Raw genomic sequence first — 24,239 nt, forward strand, 5'->3', positions numbered from 1 at the left:
AGCTTAGATTTTTGTTAATTCCAATAATTTGTTAAACAGTAAAGATCCTAAAAAACAAGCAAAGAACTGCCATTCTGAGGAGCTCATGTTCTTCATTCCCTGTGAGGTTTACCATCATTGATGTTTGTCTGGAATGGTCTCAGTTTATGCCTGCTGTCCCAGTGTCCTGTTTTATAATTGCTAGCTTTCATCTCCTAAGTGTCCCAGTTTGGAAAATAAATCTATCTTTAATAGCCCTACCCCTAAGAGATCCTGTTACAGTCATGCAGAGACAATTTAGGTATAGTTCTAACCATTACATTTAGTCAGTTTCTCAACACCTAAGCTATTGGGTGTGATGAGTTAGAAGAAATGGAATATAGGGAAGTCACCAGACTCCTTTTATAAAATGAAAACAATTCTATGGGTAACAGTATGTGGCGGGGGTGGGGTGGGGGGTGGAGCTTTGCTTAGGAAGAATTGAATATTGTCAGCACTAATCTTTCCACGACAATTGACCTCCTTTGTGCAATTTTAATTTCCACTGGTGCTCTGGTACTGGCCACAGGAGGGGGCTGTTTTTCCTTGTGTCAAGCATAAAAATTAGACCTTGACCTTTAATCTTTATAGTAAACTAAGACTGGGAAATTTAGCAGTGAAGAGTAACATGAAACTGTATAATCTCAGTAATAGATTTGGATTCTCTACAGTTGTATCTTTTCAGATGTTTTTAATCCTCATAATAAGTATAGTTCATCTTATGACCAATATAAACACAAACAACTGAACCAATTTTATAAAACAATATTTACCCTGTTACATGTGAGCTTGTTTCTCTTCTCAGATGCTAATTTGAAGCTATTAAAAGGATCTCATGATTTACTGATGGGTTGCAGTTTGAATAATGCTGCTTCTCTTGTAAACCTCCTTGCATAACTCTTGCCTAAATCCTTGTGGCAGGGTCATTTGAACTACTGCCACCTCCAGGGTACCTTGAGAGACCAAGAAACAAAAGCCCACAGAGGAGCATTTGCTCTTTCCTGCCTCCCTGAGGTCTCCTTTTTGTGTTCTAGTTTTTTTTTTCTCAGGACAAGCTTTTCCCCTGATGATTGATAGCAGGAATACCCACCCCAACTTGGACAGCCTAAGCCTACACAGAGGGCATAACCTCATCTTACAGAGCATAGAACATAAGGATGGTCATGATTTCAGTACATCATGGTCTGGGAGGATACTGCATTGCTTGGGTCTAGTGGAGGTTGTGCACATTGGCAGAAGTAATAGCTGATAATCTGACAGAGAGGATGATTGTGTTAAATTCAGCAGAATAACTGATATTCAAGATTACACAAACCATTTTGAAAAGACTAAATATTCATAATTTAATGACAGATTAAATCCTTTGAAAAGTCACAAAGTACCAAATAAAGCTGAACTCATATTTTCTTACATAGTTTATAATTGCTGTAGCTTTCCATTACAGCCTTGTTTGGAAAAGTAAAAATCTTTATACATAAACCTCATCCATTATTTGCTAATTTGCATTTGCTCTGACATATGGTATCATGTTGATCGACTCTTAAGTTAGGGCATGGTAGGAAATTTTAACAAATACTAAAATATCCATCTTAGGATATTTTAGTTATCTTAGGGTAACAAAAAAAAGTTCCTGAGTTTTTAATGAACATTTATCTTTGGCACTGTAGAAGCATAAAAATCAGAGGAAGGACTGCAAACTTTACATGAATGTTTGTTTTGGGGTCATATAGATACAAACATTAGAATCATTATCTTAGTTTGCTCTAATATGAACAATGGATCTCCAAAAATTTTGAAAGTCTTACATAATAAACAGTTAATAGAAATAGGAGGGCTTATTAGCTTAATCAGTTTTAGCTGAGATCACTGAGGTGTTGATAATACAGCATAGTGAACTTTATAGAGCCAGCACCTAGTTAACTAAGCTAGTCTCTTTCATTTAGTCAAGGAACACTAATTAGAGATAATTATCTGCCATGTTAATATAGAGTCAAATATACTTTGGCCTGAAATGGCATTAATTATTTTTCCAGCTTTGAAAGCAAGGAAAATCAAGCAAGTTAACAAAATGGATTTCATTTTGGGGCCACAAAAATTCAAATATTGAAATATTTTTGTTATAATAAATACAGAACTGAAAAAGCAAATTCTTCTACTTTCTTTTATTTTCATATGCCTTGACTTTACATTGTGTAAGCCTATGAAAACCTTAAAATTTATTTTATTTTCTACTGCTTCAGTGCATATTTTAGTATATACTGTCCAAAGAACAATAACAAAAAAAGATCAAAGAAAATAATATATAAAACTGTAATTAAAAGTGAGATTTGTGTGGGAAAAAAACCTACAGGGTATGTTGATACTACATTAACCTAGTTTATCAAAGGTAGTATTTTTTTCCTGAGAGCAGTCTTCCATTTAAAAAAAAACAAAAACAATTGATCTGGGTATATAGCTCAGTGCCAGAGCAAGTATTTAGCATATGCAAGGCCCTGGGTTACATCCCCAGTACCCAGAATGATGAAGATGATGATGATGATGATGTTAATGAAAATAGTTTTAATTGTAAAAGAAAGTGTTTACTGTTTTAAAAAATTGTACCATTCAAAACATTGATGGTACAATAGGTCTGAACAAAACTTACCACTAGAATTCCTAAGTTAAGAGAAAACTCATTCAGGGGGGTAATGTTTCTCCTCAGATTAACAAAGTATTTTCATATTGTAAGAATAGAAATTATGTTTCAAAGACAAATTTGTTTATATTTCTTGCTTTTGCACCTTTAAAACAATAAGGTGCATTTTGCACCCAAAGAGTTGTTATTTACTTTATTTGGTAATTATAGTTTTGAAAATATATTTTAAAAAAAGAAAATTTTAGATGTAGATTTTGGAACTCACATAAGTGTTTTACTGTAATGCTGTTTTCTATTCTTCTCTTTCCATTTTAGGAGAACCTCCAGAATTCCCCTTTTCGAATTTGGACCAGTAGAAGCTGTCACTATTGGCTCTGTAGATTTGGCTTTACTCTTAACTTTTGCTTTTTGACAACAAAAGTATCTCATGATCTTGATTCTAAGTTTAGTTTTCCTACTTTGAAAGCATTTGGGGCTAAATTTCATTCATCCTTAAAAAATGGAGATTTAGTAGCACTGGCTGGAGCAGGAAGATTCTGTGCAAATGCTTTGCATAGTTCTGCCAATGCTGACTGCAGTATTCCTCATTAAGCAGTGCCTTTTTTGTGTGTGTGTTTTTTTTAACACAGAAAAAATCAAAACAAAGCAAAACAAAAATACTACTTAAAAAATTCTACATGATTTGATATGATCAGTAATATCTCTAAAATCAATGTGAGATTAGAATGAAATTCCAAGCTCATTGTCCAGTGATCCAAACCAAAAAGTGGATTCATAGATGGTAAAAGGGAAAACCAGTGCTGCTATCTAAAAAGAAAAGAAAAACAAAACAAAACAAACTTTTACTGCATCTCAGATACCAATATGTTTTCTGGATTTTTAAAAGGCTTTTCTTTGTAGAATTTTTTACAGCTGTTTGTATCAGCTCAGCTGCTACTTCAATGGTTTTCCCTTTCACTGTCCATTTATCTTTTTGATTAATTCATATAAATATTTTTACTCTTAAGAAGTGAAAGGTAAAAGCAGAGCTATAGCAGCTGGGTCAGTACTGACAGCTACAAAATTATGTTCCTTCAGGGGTCTGGAGGAACTTCTGATCTTTAGTGAAAAGATGGAAAGATAAGATGCAACTCGTTTTTGCCTTCTTTCCCTTGCTCTTTCTCTCCCTTCCTTCTTCCCTCCCTCTAATTTTGGTTTTTATCATCAAGTTTGAAGTTATAAAATGGTTATCCAGATTTTTTTAAAAGTAAAAACAGACCAAAGAAAGCAGATTTTAATTTGAACTTGTAAAGCACATATTGCTCAAGGATAGAAATAGTTTATGCCAGACTAGGACTAGAAAATGTTGGCTTTAGTCATGTGATTAACTCACATTAAAAGTATAGGTGAATTTATAGTTCAAAAGACAAACGGAAAATGATATTATTATATTATTATTATTTAAATGATATTATTCTTGTATGAAAAGTATTAGAAACAGAACTGAAAGAAACAGGAGATCACCTGGATTTTATTTTCAAATTATATGTGAAAAAAAATTGAGATAGAGAGGTTATGTGACAGAACCTGGAGGAGAACCTGAAGGTTTGACTCAGTGTGATCTTATTGCTTGGATCACCGTCGTCTGCCCATATCTTGCCAGGCAAATATGGTACCTGTGTGACAGTACAAGTTTGTGGTTCTTCCCCTAAGTATTCTTTTTGTTGTTAGTTTGTGGTGTCGGGGATTGAATCCAGGGCCTCATACATGCTAGGTCAATTTTTAACCACTGAGTTACATCTTAGCCAACTCTAAATCTTAATATCTTTACCAAGTGTGAGGGAGTCTTTCCTTATAATGATAAATTGAAGGGATGATGTTAACTGATATTATTCATTCATTGTTTTCTCAAGAAGTTATTTATGCTACTGAGTTATGCTTTTGAGACTAAATGTGTGTATGCGTGTTAATTATACATGTCTTCAAAGGAGTACAAGAGTAAAAAATAATAAAAAGTACTTCTTTTTTGATGGTGTGGAGGATTGAACCCAGGGCCTCATGTATGATAAGCAAGTGTTCTGCCACTGAGCTATATTCCCAGTCCCAAGTACTTCTTTATGGAATGATTAGAGTTTAGGAACATATTTCAATCAATAGTATTTTTTCTATACTTAATCTTGTGAAGTACATTTTTATATATAATATATAATCAAATGCAATATCAGTTTAAAAATATATCCAATATAAATATTAAAATCCGTATCCTGATCCCTGTAAATCCCTATACACTAAATGTAAAACTGTTTGATAGTCCTATATTAGTTACTTTCTTAAGTCATGTATGTACATGTTAAAATGTTTATAGAAATATAACTTACATGTATTCATGCTTATTATTTATCAAAGAAATGGTTGCAGATATATGTATATATAATGTTTTTAAATGTATGTTCAGTTAATAAATGAAGATGTTAAATGTATCTGATCCAAATAAAAATAAACTAGAAAGTCATCCAGAAAAAAATTTGTCTTGGTCATATGTTCTCTGGTTAGAGAGGTTTAAGCATAGTACATCATCCAAACTAAGTTTCATTCTTGACATAATAGATTTGGAAGTCTGTTGAATAGATGCCTTAGAAGTAGGAAGAAATATAGAGCATTTATACAGATATGGAAGATTTCTTATCACTGGAAAGTAGATGATAAAATAGTATTGTGGATATCTTTGCTAAAGATCAGGTATGCTATGTAACACTATCAGCATATTTTCATTATTTTAATATTTTATTATCTAAGTTATGATTTGTGTGGCTCATATAAAATCCAAACCTGAAGTCTCATAGTCAGATAATCAAATCAACCCTATGCTGCATGCAGCACCTAGAAGTTAAGAGCTATAGGAACATTATTGACAGTCAGGCAGCCTCTGTCCTCCATGCAGGTAATACAGGCTGAAGACTTTAGGAAAGGAAATGTTTGGTGACCCCTTTGTTTGCTATCAGTGGTACAGTGGAATAAATTTTCTCCCTAGTAAATAGATCAAACAGCTGCCCTGTGAGAGAAAAATAGGCCTATAACAATCCTTTAAAATTGATACTCTTATTCCCATTTTATAGTTGGAGAAAATGAGGATTAGAATGGTTAAGTCAATTGTTCATCTGTGATAAAAACATATATTTGGTCAAACTTTCAAAATATGGTAACCGTATAATGATGACAATAGCTGTAATATCTATCATTCATTCTTATATTTTCGTTGTCTTTTATTACTGAAAAGATATTCTAAAACAAAATAGCTCTTGTAAGTATGATAGAGTTCATTTGTGTAGACTCTACAGCATGTTATCTGTGCTACAGCAAACTTCCTTAGAGACCAAATTACAGAACATATCTAGACAGAACATAAACTGAGTAGTATGAATATGAGAGGAGTGTTATAGACAATGTCCAAACCCAACAGTATCAAATATTTCATTTTGTCTGATTTTTTCCTGGCTAAATTCTGCATAAATCTTAAGCTTAAAAAACTTTGCAAAACATATCACAATAAACTTTTATTTTTACCCCCAACATAATGCTGTTTGTTTTCCAAAGACCATGTTTGTTTTTTATGACTCACTGACATAGACCGATTTGTGCTATTCTTTTAGATAGAAGACCTGGAGAAGCAGTTAGTCCTTGCCAACTCTGAGCTCACTGAAGCACGCACAGAACGGGATCAGTTCAGTCAGGAATCTGGAAATTTGGACGATCAACTTCAAAAGCTATTGGTAAGATTATGCTCTAAAATCGAACAAGTTGATTCTGGGAAATTTTTCATCAAAATAATTTTTAAAAACTAGATTTCTTTATAAAATTATAAATTTTACAAAATATTTGTACACACATAATAGACTATCCTAGACAATGTATAAAACAATGTTCTGTGTACTTTAATTTTTTTTTTCTTAAGCAGAGCTGTTATGGTGTTAGGTAAACAGGGATCTTCAAGCAACCACAGTCTTTTTAATTTTTTTTTCTTAGTTGTCAATGGACTCTTTATTCAATATATTTATTCATACACAGTACTGAGAATCAAACCTAGTGCCTCACATATGCCAGGCAAATGCTCTACCACTGAGCCACAACCCCAGCCCACTAGCCAGTCTTTTAATTAGAACTGTGTTCTACCAGCCATAGTCTTTGTTTTTTTAATTGTAAACAAATAGGGTACAACTTGTTTCTCTGTTTGTACATGAAGTAGAGGCATACCATCTGTGTGTAATCATACATTTACATAGGGTAATGGTGTTTGATTCATTCTGTTATTTTTCCCTTCCTCTCACCTCTCCCTCCCCTCTTTTCCCTCTATACAATCCCTCCTTCCTCCATTCTTGCCTCCCTCCCACCCCCCATTATGTATCATCATCTGCTTATCAGTGAGATCATTCGTCCTTTGGTTTTTTGAGTTAGAACTGTATTCTACTAAATTGAAGTAGTGTTAAGTGTTTGTTTTAAAGCTAAATAACATTCAAATGCATACAAATTTTGTCTATAGAAATTTTGAATGGATATTTAGGGGGAATTTTTAGAAAAAGAAACCTGCAATAAGATTTTGATAATAGTGAAGTAGTTTTTATTTGTTAGAGTACTACAGGCTGACTGTCTAGGAAAGGAAATGTCCAGGCCCCTTTGTGTGTTATCAGTGATACAGCAGAATAAATTTCTCTCCCTATCAAGCCCCATGCTAGGGCATCATGCTTTGCTGGAAAAATCGTCATCCTTCCTAGGCTGACAGTGATGATAGGCTGTGATAAAAGTAGAATTGACAAGTGTGTGCCAGCAACATTACACTGTGGGAAAATCCTGTTGAACATTCCCTAGTGTTCTCATATCTAATTTGAAAATCTTAGAGAACACTGGGCGTGGTCGCACATGCCTATAATTCCAGTGACTTAAGAGGCTGAGGCAGGAGGATCACACATTTGACACAAGCCTCAACAACTTAGCAACACCCTCAGAAACTTGGTAAGACCCTCTGTACATGTACTTAGTGCCTCCAATAAAACTGTATGTGCCCCCTTTCTGTTTCTTCTTCATCTTTGTATCTCCAAACTGTTCTCAAAGTCTAATTCAAATGCCTTCTGAAACATTTCTATTCCTTTAGTGAAATTATTTCTGCTATATCTTGTCTCTAATGAAAAATCAGTTCCTTTTTGAGTGTTTATGTATATGTAATTTTCCTTTTGGATGATAATTCCTTTGAAGGTCAGCATGTCTTTGTTTTTCATACTCAGTATAGATTTTTGGAAATAGTAAATACCCACTGTGTATTTTTCTCAGTGACCAAAAAGAGGTTATTCCATTCACAGTCTAGATGCCACTATTCTGCAATTTCTGAAGCAATATAACTAGGTTACTGTTGTTGTTCCTTTAAGCTTTTGAGCATTTCTTTATTTCAGGAGCACACTTGATGTAAAACATCAAGTCTTTGTTAAAAAATTCAAGACTTAAAAACAGGATACCTTTTAAAACCTATTGTATTTTCCTTTTCAGTGTATATTATTTGAGGTCTAGTTCCTTGAAATTAATTTGTAATGCTATTTTTTTTGCGGGGGGGGGGGTGTGGTGCTGGGGATTGAACCAAAGGTCACAAGCATGCTAAACACAGAGCTCTGCCAGTGAGCTATATCCACAGCCCTCGTAATGCTAAAAATTTTAGAAAAGCAAAACATTACTAATTTTATGGGAAAATAATCACATTTAATCAAGTATTAAAAAAGGAATAAGATTCCAAAAATCAAAGATTTCTCAAATGACATAACTCCAAAAACAAAAGAGTTCTATTTTAATTATTTAATATCAGGTAGGGGGAGGGGGGACATACATTTCTTATTTCTTTGGTTGTGAGAGTGTGTGTGTGTTCCTATGGTACTGGGGACTGAATCCAGAGCCTCACGTGGATTGGGCAAGCACTCTGCCACTGAGCTATATCCCCAGCCCAGCACATTCCTCACTTCTTTTAGGCAGACCTACACAAGAGGGAGAAGGAGCTGAGTCTGGAGAAGGAGCAGAACAAGCGTCTGTGGGACCGAGATACCGGCAATAGCATCACCATCGACCATCTGAGGCGTGAGCTGGATGACAGGAACATGGAGGTGCAGCGCCTGGAGGCCCTGCTCAAGGCCATGAAGAGCGAGTGTCAGGGCCAGATGGAGCGGCAGGTCAGAGCTTGCAGGCTGTGCCCGCCCCCCAGGTGGCCTCTCCTGGGGGAAGAATGTATTTTATGTCTACTGGTGCAGCTCTCTTTTCTTCTTTTATAAATGGCCTAAAATAGCTCTAAAATAAAATTATGGATTCTGTGAGCAATTTTTAAAAACCTGGCATTTATTTCCATATTTTGACCATTTGTTAAACTAAATATGTTAGACTTTATCTCATTTATATATAGGTGAAAAACTAAACTCCAATAGAACTACCTTTTTATTTTTACCAAGAAATTGGCAACCTAATAAATTGCTTATTTCTGCTACAGAAAAGCTCAAGCTATCAGGAAATATTGAGAAATAGCAGGGATGAAGGTTTATAACAGATTTTTTATTGGTTTGTTTTTGCTCTTCCCTCAAGAGTTTTACCCTCTTCCCCGCCTTCCCGCCTCCCCCACACCAATTGAGACTGATGGGTGCACACCATTCCAATGCGCCAGCAGCAAGATGTGAATTGCTTTTTTAACAGCTGACTATTTTCAATGCAATGTCAGTTCCTTCTTCAGAGACAAAAGGTACCCCACAAATGTGTGTAAACTTCCCAAAGTGCAAAAGCAAACAAAGTGACCCATCTTGGCTTAGACCCCAGGGAAAGCCATTTCCCCATTCTCTGGATTAACTTGGTCCAGAATAAAGATGAAAGAACCAATCAGAAGTTAGACTCTTACCCTTTTCCACATAAAGACCAGAGGATATGAATGTGTATTGGATAAAAGCCATTATTCCTTTTCCCCTCAGAGGTAAAATTAAGGGAAGGTTGGAATGAAATAGAAAATGAGGGCGTTTATCATCAATTTTACTGTCCTTCTCCTCATCACCAGTGTTCTTAGTCTAGAGTAGTATAGAAAACATCCTCAGAGGAATTCCAACCCTCTCCTCCTGGAAAACCATTACCGAGAAGCATCTTTATTTGATTGAGGCCTCTTCTTGGTCTAACAAACATGCAAGTCTTAACACGTGCTGTCAACCTGGGGTTCTGACAGAAAATGATTTGAGTTAATAAATCACACTTTATCCAAAACATAAGTTCATGCTTTTGAGTTAAATTGTTAAAACTCTTGAGGTTGCCTATACCTACTCTCCCAAATCCAGGAAACTCTCTTTTCTTTAACAATCAGATGGCAGCGATTCAGGGGAAGAATGAGAGTCTAGAGAAAGTGTCCTCCTTGACTGCTCAGCTCGAATCCACCAAAGAGATGCTCCGCAAAGTAGTAGAAGAGCTAACGGCCAAGAAAATGACCCTGGAGAGCTCAGAGAGGACGGTGTCAGATCTGACAGCTTCTCTCCAAGAAAAAGAGCGAGCCATTGAGGCCACCAATGCAGAGATCACAAAGCTCCGCTCCCGGGTGGACTTGAAATTACAGGAACTACAGCACTTGAAAAATGAAGGTGATCACCTCAGAAATGTGCAGACAGAATGTGAGGCTCTCAAGCTGCAGATGGCCGAAAAGGATAAGGTGATAGAAATTTTGCGCCAGCAGATTGAAAACATGACACAGTTGGTGGGCCAGCATGGACGAACTGCTGGTGCTATGCAAGTCGAAAAGGCTCAACTGGAGAAAGAGATTAATGATAGGAGACTGGAACTACAGGAATTTAAGGTCTGTATGGCATCTTTTTTTTTTTTTTTTTTTTTTTTTTTTTTTTGGTTTAACTTCTGAAACTTCTTTTTTCTTGCAAGGAAGAATAACCTAATTTATTGAAAAAGGAATTCTTATCTGTGGATCTTCTGAAATAGAAAGCATTTGTGTCTATGCGTTTTTTTTTGAGAAAGGAATCTTACCTTTGTCAGATTTCAAAAAGAGTGTATATCCCAAAAATGGTTTAGAATCACAGGTACAAAAAAAAAAAGAAAAAAATCAGATTATTCACCTTCTCTGATCCCATAGGTTGAGATATTTTCTCCCTTTTCAGACAGGCCTAAGTTTGAATCCCATATCCCACTACTTAATAATTGTATAACATTGGACTATTCACTTAATCTCAGCATCTTTGTCAGTTAAATAAAACAAAACACAAAAACAAAAGAAATACCAACAACTTTATTGGGTCGCTGTGAGTTTTACATCAGAAGACATATATCAAGGACTTAGCCCAGATTTTGATATATATATAAGGTGTTCAACAAGTATTAGTCCCTTTCCCCATTCCATTCTCTTTCTGACCTTTATAATATTTTACTTGCCCCTGTTCTAATCTGGATTATTTCATTCTATATTGCCCTCTGTATGTGCGCATGTGTGTGCATTTAAATGGCATTGTCTCTTCTACCAAACCATAGGCTTCCTAAAGGGTGCACATCTTATTCACCTTCGTTTTTCCTGCCCTGTGTCTCTTTACCTTGCCTCCCAGAAGATATTAGTAAATATTAGTAAATATTCATCAAAATTGGAAATGATGGGCTAGGCATGGTGGTGCATGCCTGTAATACTAGTGACTCAGGAGGCTCAGCCAGGAGGATCATGAGTTCAAGGTCATCCTCAGCAACTTAGCAAGGCTCTGATTTGATAATAAGAGACAACAGAAACTTTAGATGCTTCCTTTTCCTCATTCTAAAAATAGAACCAGCAATAGGTTATTATCTCTCTTAGGGAAATAGTTCATTGCATAAAAAACTTAGACTTTTCTGTTGCTTAAGCTTATATTAGTTATATTTTTTAAATAGCCAAACTCACCATGAAAGGGTCATACAGACATATCATTTTTCAATGGTCAGCCCTACAATGAAAACTTAGGACAGGTTTGCATGCAGGATAGAACATATTTAGGGAGAAGAGATAGTTGTCCCACCTTCTTGCCTAGGAATATAGATTGCTAGCGTTGTTAAAGTGACAAATGGAAGAATCGCACTGAGTCTGAAACTAAAGATGTAATCAATTTAATCCTTACGAAAACCTTATGAACGTGGCACTGTTATTACCCCACTCTTCAAATGATGAAACCGAGACACAGAAAGATTAAATAACTTGCTGGAGAGCAGCACTGCTTTGAATCAACTTGATCCTAGACAGTATATGAGTAGATCTTATTGCCCATCCAGAATCTGCTGGAAGCCTGTTAAAGGCAGGCTGCTGGGCCCCACTGTAGAATATCTAAGTCATTACATCTAAAACTGGGCTGATGTTTCTGAACAAGCTTCCAGAAAATGCTGATACTGCTAGTCCAGAGAGCACACTTCAAGACCTATGTTAGCACCTCAGTGGAGTGTGGATCACCATGAACAGAGTAGCTGATGAAGGTGTCAGAGAGATGGGGACCTGACATGGGAAGAGAATAGGCAGAGAGGAGGAAGCAAAGTATTTGAAACAAGAAAGTGAAGTTGAGTCTATTTTAGCCTAGAGGTGGTATGGGAGCTGGTAAGGGTTTTACATGGCGAAGAGGGGCGACATGAAAATGGCAGTGTTAGAAGTAGATTATGTGACATCAGTACACAAAAGTGGGTTGGAGAGATTGAAACTAATCTTCAATTCCCAAATATGTAGCTAGAGCAGCCAAGAGTTCCTCCTGGTAAGAAGAATTTCACATGGATGCCAAGGCTGTAAGTTAAATACTCAAGCACTAATGCTTAATCCATTTCCCTCCACAGTCAGGTGGAGAAAGGGAGGGGAATTGTAGCCCTAAAAACTGCAGTTTCTCTTACCTCTTAAGGCTAGGTACTATACTCATGGACAACAGAGAAGCAGGGTGAGCCTTCTCCGAATAACCGTGGCTCCTCAAAGCTGGACGCTTTCTTAGATGATGAAGAAAGGACCAAATGTCCATCAGCTGATGTAAGAGGTGGAAGAGGAGTGGCACATGCCTACGACATGTTGTGATGCCTCAGGGTGCCCAGGAAGAGGCCTCCCCTCCCTTGACCTCTGAGGCCAGCAGTATTTCATGTGTTGGTTACCAAAAGTGGCTAAGTAGAGATCAGATAGCCCTTTTAGGGCCTTCACTGACCAAGCCCATTACAGGTGGGCAGTGAAATAACCCTGGAGTACCCCACCAATCCTTTTTGCGGCAGCTAAAAGCTTGCCATGTGTTTACTTTTCAGATACAGCATTGGCCTCTACATCTATACTATTATAACAGTTATATTGCATTGACTTGTACTGTATTATACTCAACTCATTATTTTAGTCAGTTTTGTATTACTGTGACCAAAATGCTGTCAAGAACAATTTGAGGAGGAAAAGTTTATTCAGGGTTCACATTTTCATAGGTCTCAGGTCATAGATGGCTGGGCTCAAGGTGAGGCAGCATATCATGGGGGAAGGTCCCAGTGAAAGAAACATGCTTCTCAGTTCATGGTGGGGTCAGGAAGCAGAGAGTGAGACAGGGGAAGGAACCACAGGAAAGATGCACTATTCCAGAACACAACCCCAGTGACCCAGCTCCTCCAGCTATGTCCCACTTCCCCACCCACCCAGACTGTTCAAACTGAAATGAACTGATTAGGTTACCACTCTCACAATCAACCATTTTACCTCTGAAAATTCCTGCATTAGTAGGAGCTTTTGGGGGACACTTCATATCCAAACCACAACATCCATTAAATCCCAAGTCTTCAATTTCAATGAAATTGACTCATGTGAATTAAAATAGTTTGAAAACCATAATCTAGAGCTTATTTATCCTTTATATGTTTTCATATACATATGAACATGTGAAATATACATAATATATTACAAATAATATATACGTGAAATATACATATATATTTTCAAACACCTATTATTTTCTCAGAAGAATAGAACTCCAAACATAATAGCATTTGTTGCTCAATTTAAATTTTCATGTGTGTCCCATATCTGGGACAATGGGACTTTACATGCTAATGCCATCAGGCCTTAATTGGAAGGACAATATAATGACCCAAGACAATAAATAGTTTTTCAGATGGCACTTATTTACTTGGAGTAATCTAGGCTAGTTCTGCCCACTAAATGCAAGTCCTTACATTGCCTCTAAGGCTAACTGGATCTTCCATGAGCCTATCTGACCTCATCTCCTACTTTCCTCCAAGTTCACTCCCTTTCAGCCATACTGATGGACCTTGTTGGCACCTGGAGCTCTCTCTCCCAGCTACCCATGTGGCTTGCTCTTTAATCACTTTGAAGATTCCACTCGGTTGTCACCTCGTCAGTGAGGTCTTTCCTGAACAATGGTGTCAGGGTCCACAGAACCAACCTCAGGCTTGGTAATTCTTTGAAAAGTTTTGCTTAAGGCTATGATTTATTATAGTAAAAGGAAATAAAGCAAAGTTTGCATCCTCTCTTTTCTTATTCTTCTGGTCGTTCTTATCTGACCAGAAGATAAATGTTTGTTTTCTGTTTATCTTTCCTCACTAGAGGAGGATGTGAGGACAAAGTCATTGTTTGGTTGTTCCTGGTATCAAGGGCCAGGACTAGGTAAGGCAAGTCAGATGTGTTGGTTGGAGGTCCACATCTGTAAAAGGGCAACTTTCTCAAACTAGGTGCTCAATACATAATTTTTTAACAAACTAAAATAGAAATATGAAAAATTATGGCAAGTGAAACTGAGAATTGACATTTAGGTTTAAAAAAACAGTGAAATATTCCTTTTATCCCACTTACTACTGATGCTTTAAAATAAAATACAGTGGGCTAGGGATATAGCTCAGTTGGTAGAGTGCTTGCCTTGCAAGCACAAGGCCCTGGGTTCAATCCCCAGCACCACACACAAAAATAAATAAATAAAATAAAATACAAACTTAGCATCCTAAAAATAATTTTAAAAATACTAAATGTAGACAGAATATTAATTATATTACTTGTTAATATAATTTAACATAATTTTTATTCCTTTCTCTGTCCTTCATATTTATCATATATTTAGATTTTAAAAGATAAAAAAGATGCCAAGATCCGGGAGCTTGAGGCTAGAGTAAGTGACCTAGAACTGGAAAAGGTGAAGCTGGTGAATGCGGGCTCTGAGCGACTCCGTGCAGTGAAGGACATCAAACAAGAGAGAGATCAATTATTAAATGAGGTGAAGATGAGTAGGAATGAATTAAACAGTCTTTCAGGTATGTCACTTCAGTTCGAATTCTACTACAATAGAGGAATGCTGTCAGGTCCAAAAGAAGGGTGGCCATCTCACTTCACAAACACAGATGGTTGTGCTTCCCCATTGAACTTACTCATGGCTAAAATCCTCGTGATTCTCCATGAAGAGTTTCCACATCTCATGTTCACTAGCTGTTAACATTATTGGACCCAAAGAATCCAGAAATTCTGTACCGAGTTTCTAAGAGATGGATGAGGTATATAGATTCCAGACTTCTGAAAGGAAGACAGGTGTTCTGCATAAGTCCTATTGTTTACCCAGTTTGTTTTTATGGAGGTGGAAATGTTGAGTCCTTTGAGTCACATAGCTGGATTACAGGTTTAATAATGTGACTTGTAAATAGACTTATGCAAATTTATTGACAGGAGAAAGCCAAGGCCCTACATTAAACAATGAAACATTACAGTTTCTGACTGTATGATACAGTATTAATGTACTTCATTCCCTCTCTCTCTCTCTCTCTCTCACACACACACACAGAGCCACATAGTCAGTAACTACTGAGCGTTTATTATGCCAGACACTGCAATAGGTCCTAGAAATATTGTCATAGAACCTAGAAATTCCCCACTAGACTGTGAGGTTTACTGTGAAGCTCACAGTCCAGTGGGGAGACAGACCTTATAAAGGGGATATAGCACATAGGGTGAGGTACAGTGGAAATGTGCTAGATGCAAATAGCACAGAGAATACAGAATTAGCCTCCGAAAGGAAGTGACATCTATGTTGGATGCAAAAGAGGAAAAGGAATTTGGTAGATGAAAAAGGTAAAAGAACATTCCAAGCAGGGAGAATATTATGGGAAGAAGCATGAAGGCATGCATAACATAATGTGATCTCAGAAGTATTAGTTGGAGCAAAAAAAGAAAGGAATGCAGGCTAAGAAATGAGGCAGAATAAATAGGTAGAGCTAGATAGTGTGGAGGCAACAAAGGATATTAAGTGGGAGATTATTGTCATCACATTTTACAAGACCACGTTAGCAGGTAAATTCAGGAAAGACAAGGCTAACGAGACAGACCAACCAGTTAAGGAGGACTTTGCAATGGTCTTTGTAAATATGAAGAGGGGTTGACAAAGGAAGTGACAGTGAGAATGGAAAAACCTTAAAGAATTAAGAATATTTTTGGAGGTTGGATCAACAGGACTTAGTGATTAGGGTCGAGTTTACTTTTGGGTTCTTAGTTTGTAGTATTGGGATAAAAATGATAGCAAAAACAGCAGGAGAAACCTATGGAAGGGGCAGGCTTGAGGACAAAATCATGAGATGTAGTCAGTGGGAGGCAACTGGTTTTGGGTAGCACTGGGACATCTCCACAGAGACGTCTGGATAGATGGAGATTGATCTTATTCCCTTTGTATATAAATCTACACCATACATTAATGCATAAATATAATAAGTAGATGGATGAATATGTGTATTCTAATATGTTAAAAGACGAACATGGGCCGGGTGATTTGATAGGTACTAGAGAGAAAAAGATAAGATAGAGTTGAGTCTGGTGACACACACCTATAATCCCAGTTACTCGGGAGGCTAAAAGCAGGATGATTGCAAATTCAAGGCTAACTTCAGCTACTTAACAAGACCCGGTTTCAAAATAAAAATTAAAAAGGGCTGGGCATGTAGGTCAGTGGTACAGCAGAGCACCCCTTGGTTCAGTCCCCAGCATACCCGCCCCACTCACACACACACAAAAGATAGGACTGGCAATATAGCTCAGTTGGAAAGGGCTTGCCTAGCATATGCAAGGCCCTGGATTCAATCCCCAACACTGCAAAAATGAAAAAAGATACATGGCAGTCAATTAAAAAAAAAAAAGGCATGGAAGCCTCAGGTTATTTATAGTGTCGTAGAGCTTCTCATCTATCTACAGATGGGGGTGAAATCTGTTAATGGTGTATATAGTCTTCCAAGAAGATTTTTAAGATAAAATAGATCTGAGCTAATTGCAATCACTCGGGGGAAACAAATGAATACTAAGTGGGTAGGGGAAGAGGATCCACTCAGCCAGATTAAAAGAGTGTACTAGATCCCTGTGTATGTATACATCATTTCTATAACAATAAAGATGTAATTAAATAAATTCACCTCCAGTCTCTAAAATTCTATGATCATTAATTGCAAATGAAACATCATTCATATCAGTGTGATAGAAAAAAGTAAACAGTGTTACTGATTATTGTATTATATAGAGGACTATGAAGTCTTGAAAAGGAATTTTCGAAACAAAAGTGAAGAAATGGAAACTACTACAAATAAACTGAAAATGCAATTAAAATCTGCACAGTCTGAACTAGAACAAACAAGGAATACACTGAAGTCAATGGAAGGATCTGATGGTCATGGTATGCTCTATCAGATATTTTTCTCCTGTTTTTAATTATATTAGTTTAGATTTATTAAAATGCGAACCCATGGACATTGCCTGCCATCTTTTCACAGTGCCAGATAGTTGTATACAGCTATAGGTATTAATGATGTATTTTATGGAGGAGTCATTCAGCCTAATTTTTTAAAGAAATTTTTAAAGGAAATTGCCATGTGTTTAATAACCTCTAATGTATCTGAAATCATTGAAGTATCTGAATCATTCTTTTCCTGTGATTTTTCAATAAATTCTAACTAATTTCAAGGTTAGGTTGTTAGCCAGTTATCTTTAAGAATATAAATACAAGTTACTGATAATTTCCACTGGACCTCTTATTTTTCACATGTATATTATCTACATAAACTCTAGATCTGTGACTAAATGGCAGTTCTTGATTTCTTCCCTGTGATAAAAATGGGAAGGAGTCCTCCCAACTGAACTACTCAATGAGAGGTCCCTAGACCTGTTTCCTTTTTACCTTGCTGCCCATACTGATCCAGTTAAATTATCTTATCTTAATGATATTAATGAGTATCATCTCATTGTCTTAATGAGACTAAGGTTTTGTGTTTTTTTCATGATGTTCATATCATTGTTGGTATGGCTTTATTAATCAAGTATAATATTAATATTAATCAAATTATACATTTTTATTTCTCTCAATATTTTTTAATATCAGAAGATTCATATGTGCTTTGGCAGCACATATACTAAAATTGGAATGATACAGCGATCACTATAGTCCATATCCAAGGATGTCACATAAATTCTTCAGTGATCTATATTTTGTGTAGTTCTTGGCAGTTTGGTTAATTAACACAGAAAATGGTAGGATTTTCGAGAAGTTTTTAAAGAGACCGTCTCTAGGTTTCTTCTCCCTCCCATCAGGCATGTCCACAAACGCCGAGTTATGTTAGTTACTAAGTTACCTAGGTAATCTTTGTGTTTGTATTGTATTGTATTTTATATTCAAATGCTTGTATTCATTGATGAAAAACATTTTAAGGCCAACCATGATTTAGACCAAAAGTCTTCAAAGTAGTGAACAAATGATGTAAGACTTTTGATATATTAATAAACCAATGTACTATGCTTCTGTTAACCCTGTTTTTGACACATTAGATGTAAAAACATTATCTTGTTAATGAGAAGTAAAGTTTTTAATTCTTTCTGATTACTTGTTTTAAACAAGTAGTACATTTTCTTTTTTCGTTTTAACCTCTAAGCTATAGCCAGACCTGATCAAAGCCGTGTCATTTCCAACCTCTTTCCTCAGCTAACCTAAAAAAGAATACAAACCTACGGACTTCTGACTTTCAATTTCTAAAGAAGGATAAGCTTCCTATCTTTTTAATGTCCTACCACGTCTTAAGCATTCTGTGCCTTGTACCCATCTAGAACATTTTCATTCTATCACCAGTTTTCCAAAAATAATCACATATGTTTCTGGCAACCACTTGACTACTGAGGATGTAGTCCAAGCACATGACAATAAGTCTGACACTGAAAATTGAATGGTTTGTGGTATCACTGGAATCTTTAAAAAGAAGATTAATAGTAGTTGTGTTTTGTGGGTATTTTAAATGTGAGTTTCTAGAAAAAATCATTTTATTAAAAAAACAATAGACATTATTCTTTACATGACTTTCTTTATGTACTTATTTCCTGTATGTGTAAGTATGACTTTGGTCAATATTATTTTTACCATTGGTAATATAGCATTTTATGATGGCCAATTAAATTAATTCTAGTAGCAAAGAAACCACAAAACATCATCATATCTATTTCTCCCAGCTCAGAATCTCTGAGTAGTTACTCAAATTGTTATATCCCAATACTATGAATCTTGAAGATTTTTTTTTCCATAATCTTTTCCTTGAAACTCTCCAGCCTCGGAGAATCTTACTTCTCATAGATTAAATTAGCAAATTACAGTACAAAATTATAGTGACCTTTCAACACTTTAAGGCCCAGTTTTCTTCCTTTTATTTCAAGCTATGAAAGTGGCAATGGGAATGCAAAAGCAAATCACAGCCAAAAGAGGTCAGATAGATGCCCTTCAGAGCAAGATCCAGTTTTTGGAAGAGGCCATGACAAACTCCAATAAGGTGAGTCCCTATTCGTAGAATAGGAAAACAAACATGCTCACTCATTAATGTACTACAAGACAGAATGAGATAGCAGATATACAAAGTCAATGGGGAAAAGAGAAAAGCTTATTTCTGACTCAGAGAATGAGGGAAAAGCTCCTGAAGGAGCAAGCATTGGAACAGGTCTTAGAATAGAGTTAGTGAGTTCCAAGATGGCAGACTAGAGGGTGACTGCATCTCCAGTCACTCCAGAACCCAGGATTGAAGAAGGGGAGGTATTGAGAGACTCCGACTAAAATAGAACCACAGGGTGAGTCTCCCCCACCCAGTGAAGCTCAGCCAGGCGGCAGGCCTGGATTCAGGCGGCTTATTAGAGTAAGGCAGGGCAGCTAGAGTCTCCCCCAGGCAGCCCTGAGCACTCTGGCGGTGGGCTCCTCCCACAGGGCCAGATTCTCCAGCTTCACGGAGCAGACCCCCCCAGTGAGAGCCTTTCTGCACAGAACCAGCACGCAGCCAGCTCCAGCCCGCCCACAGGTTGCTTCAGAGACCAGGACAGGGCACCCAGGGACTTCCCCAAGCAGCCCGGCTCCCTCCGGTGGGAAGTGCCTTTCTAGGCTAGCTTCTCGGAGCAGACCGCCCAGTGAGAGCATTTCTACACAGAGCCAGCCACAAGTCCCCAAGCCAGCGGAGACCTCCAACACGCAAGCAGCCTCTGGGACCAGGGTAGGGCAGCCAGAGACCTCTCCAGGTCTCTCTGCCTGGAACCAGTAGCGGGCTAGGGGCAGCTTTCTTCGGAAGCACTTGCATTATCAAGTTACTCCGAAACTTCAGGCTACTGAAGGCTGGGAGGTGATACACTGGAAATCTACTGTGACACTATAAGCCAATAGAGGAAATCTGCAATATCACAGAGTCCCACTGACATCTGACCGATATGAGAAAACAAGGGAAGAAAATGTCCCAAACAAACCAAGATACTATATCAATCAAACCCAATGACAGCACAGCAGAAGAAATGTCAGAAAAGGAGTTCAGAATGTACATAATTAAAACAATCAGGGAAGCAAACAAGGAGATGAAAGAGCAAATGCAGGCATTAAATGATCACACCAATCAAGAGTAAAAGAGCAAATACGGGAAGCAAGAGATCATTTCAATAAAGAGTTAGAGATACTGAAAAAAAACCAAACAGAAATCCTTGAAATGAAGGAAACAATAAACCAAGTTAAAAACTCCATAGAAAGCATAACCAATAGGATAGAACACCTGGAAGACAGAATCTCAGATATTGAAGACAAAATATTTAATCTTGAAAACAAAGTTGACCAAACAGAAAAGATGGTAAGAAATCATGAACAGAATCTACAAGAATTATGGGATATCATGAAAAGGCCAAATTTAAGAATTATTGGGATTGAGGAAGGCTTAGAGAAACAAACCAAAGGAATGAACAATCTATTCAATGAAATAATATCAGAAAATTTCCCAATCTGAAGAATGAAATGGAAAACCAAGTACAGGAGGCTTATAGGACTCCAAATATACAAAATTACAGCAGACCCACACCAAGGCACATTATTATGAAAATACCTAACATACAAAATAAAGACAGAATTTTAAAGACTGTGAGAGAAAAGAACCAAATTACATTCAGGGGGAAACTAATAAGAATATCAGCAGATTTTTTAATCCAGACCCTAAAAGCTAGAAGGGCCTGGAACAACATTTACCATGCCTTGAAAGAAAACGGATGCCAACCAAGAATCTTATACCCAGCAAAACTTACTTTCAGATTTGACAATGAGATAAGATCCTTCCATGATAAACAAAAGCTAAAGGAATTTACAAAAAGAAAGCAGGCATTACAGAATATTCTCAGCAAAATATTCCATGAGGAAGAGATGAAAAACAACGATGCAAATCAACAATGGGAGGAACTAGCCTAAAGGAATAGCCAAATAAAAGAGAAACCAAATCATGTCAAAAAACAAAAATGAGTCAAATGACTGGGAATACAAATCATATCACAATAATAACCCTGAATGTTAATGGCCTGAACTCATCAGTCAAAAGACATAGACTGGCAGATTGGATTAAAAAGAAAAATCCAACAATATGCTGCCTGCAAGAGACTCATCTCATGGAAAGAGATACCCACAGACTAAAGGTGAAAGGATGGGAAAAAACATACCATGCACACGGACAGAGCAAAAAAGCTGGAGTATCCATCCTCATTTCAGATAATGTGGACTTCAAGCCAAAATAGTCAGAAGGGTTAAATAAGGACATTACATACTGCTTAAGGGAAGCATAAATCAGCAAGACATAACAATCATAAATATCTATGCTCTGAACATTGGCTCATCCATGTATGTCAAACAAATCCTTCTCAATTCCAGAAATCAAATAGACCACAACACAATAATACTAGGCGATTTTAACACACCTCTCTCACTGCTGGATAGATCGTCCAAACAAAAATTGAATAAAGAAACCATAGATCTCAATAACACAATCAACAATTTAGACTTAACCGACTTATATAGAATATACCATCCAACAAAGAACGAATACACTTTCTTCTCAGCAGCACATGGATCCTTCTCTAAAATAGACTATGTTTTATGCCGCAAAGCTACTGTTAGTAAATACAAGAAGATAGAGATACTACCTTGTACTCTATCAGATCATAATGGATTGAAATTAGAAATAAATGATAGAACAAAAACAGAAACTTCTCCAATACTTGGAGATTAAATGATACACTATTATACGATGAATGGATAACAGAAGACATCAGGAGGGAAATTAAAAAATTCTTAGAAGTAAACGAGAACAAAGACACATCATATCAAAATCTCTGGGACACTACGAAAGCAGTACTTAGAGGAAGATTTATTTCATGGGGCGCATTCAACAAAAGAAGTAGAAATCAACAAATAAACGACTTAACACTACAACTCAAAGCCCTAGAAAAAGAAGAACAGACCAACACCAAAAGTAGTAGAAGACAGGAAATAGTTATGAAATCAACGAAATTGAAACAAAAGAAACAATCAGAAAAATTAACAAAATAAATAGTTGGTTCTTTGAAAAAATAAAATTGATAAACTCTTAGTCACACTAACAAAGAGAAAGAGGGAGAAAACTCAAATTACTAAAATTCAGAATGAACAAGGAAATATCACAACAGACACGAGTGAAATACAAAACATAATTAGAAGCTATTTTGAAAATCTATACTCCAACAAAACAGAAAACCTCGAAGACATCAACAAGTTTCTAGAGACATACGAATTACCTCAACTGAACGAGGAGGACATACACAACTTAAATAAATCAATTTCAAGCAATGAAATAGAAGAGGTCATCAAAAGCCTACCAACAAAGAAAAGTCCGGGACCAGATGGGTTCTCAGCCGAGTTCTACAAAACCTTTAAAGAAGAGCTCATTCCAATACTTCTCAAAGTATTCCATAAAATAGAAGAGGAGGGAACCCTCCCAAACTCATTCTATGAAGCCAATATACCCTGATACCTAAACCAGACAGAGACACATCGAGGAAAGAAAATTTCAGACCAATATCCTTAATGAACATTGATGCAAAAATTCTCAACAAAATTTTAGCAAATCGCATACAAAAATAGATTAAAAAGATAGTGCACCCCGATCAAGTGGGTTTTATCCCAGGGATGCAAGGTTGGTTCAACATCTGGAAATCAATAAATGTCATTCACCATATCAACAGACTAAAAGTTAAGAATCACATGATTATTTCAAATGATGCAGAAAAGGCATTCGATAAAATACAGCATCCCTTCATGCTCAAAACACTAGAAAAAATTGGGATAGTGGGAACATTCCTTAACATTGTAAAGGCTATTTATGCTAAGTCCATGGCTAATATCATTCTAAATGGTGAAAAACTGAAAGCATTCCCCCTAAAAACTGGAACAAGGCAGGGATGCCCTCTTTCACCACTTCTATTCAATATCATCCTTGAAACTCTAGCCAGAGCAATTAGACAGACTAAAGAAATTAAAGGGATACGAATTGGAAAAGAAGAACTCAAACTATCCCTGTTGGCTGATGACATGATTATATATTTAGAGGAACCTGGAAATTCCACCAGAAAACTCTTAGAACTCATAAGTGAATTCAGTAAAGTAGCAGGTTACAAGATCAATGCTCATAAATCCAATGCATTTTTATACATAAGTGATGAATCTTCAGAAAGAGAAATTAGGAAAACTATCCCATTCACAATAGCATCGAAAAAAAATAAAATACTTGGGAATCAATCTCACAAAAGAGGTGAAAGACCTCTACAATGAGAACTACAGAACACTAAAGAAAGAAATTAAAGAACACCTTAGAAGATGGAAAGATCTCCCATGTTCATGGATAGGAAGAATTAATATTGTCAAAATGTCCATACTACCAAAAGTGCTATACAGATTCAATGCAATTCCAGTTAAAATCCCAATGATGTACCTTACAGAAATAGAGCAAGCAATTATGAAATTCATCTGGAAGAATAAGAAACCCAGAATAGCTAAAGCAATCCTCAGTAGAAGGAGTGAAGCAGGGGGTATCACAATACCAGATCTTCAACTCTATTACAAAGCAATAGTAACAAAAATGGCATGGTATTGGTACCAAAATAGACAGGTAGATCAATGGTACAGAATAGAGGACATGGACACAAACCCAAATAAATACAATTTTCTCATACTAGACAAAGGGGCCAAAAATATGCAATGGAGAAAAGATAGCCTCTTCAACAAATGGTGCTGGGAAAACTGGAAATCCATATGCAACAGAATGAAAT

At 36.6% G+C, this 24,239-nt stretch overlaps 1 protein-coding gene across 14 annotated transcripts in view; it reads left to right on the top strand.

The window, feature by feature from the left end:
- CCDC158 (coiled-coil domain containing 158) overlaps positions 1–24,239 on the top strand; it is a 101,812-nt gene that overhangs the window by 23,026 nt on the left and 54,547 nt on the right. For 13 of the 14 annotated variants that reach the window (XM_079152695.1, XM_079152698.1, XM_079152691.1 and 10 more), the window contains 6 exons: positions 6,283–6,402; positions 8,638–8,835; positions 9,996–10,478; positions 14,716–14,905; positions 17,143–17,295; positions 19,314–19,426. In XM_079152695.1, coding sequence (XP_079008821.1) covers positions 6,283–6,402; positions 8,638–8,835; positions 9,996–10,478; positions 14,716–14,905; positions 17,143–17,295; positions 19,314–19,426 — 1,257 coding nt within the window. Of the gene's footprint in view, positions 1–2,968; positions 5,138–6,282; positions 6,403–8,637; positions 8,836–9,995; positions 10,479–14,715; positions 14,906–17,142; positions 17,296–19,313; positions 19,427–24,239 lie in introns of those variants that run through there. The other variant, XM_079152696.1, reaches the window with a different exon arrangement.

Source organism: Sciurus vulgaris (genome assembly GCF_902686455.1).
Source record: "Sciurus vulgaris genome assembly, chromosome: 9".
Classification (NCBI taxonomy): domain Eukaryota; kingdom Metazoa; phylum Chordata; class Mammalia; order Rodentia; family Sciuridae; genus Sciurus; species Sciurus vulgaris.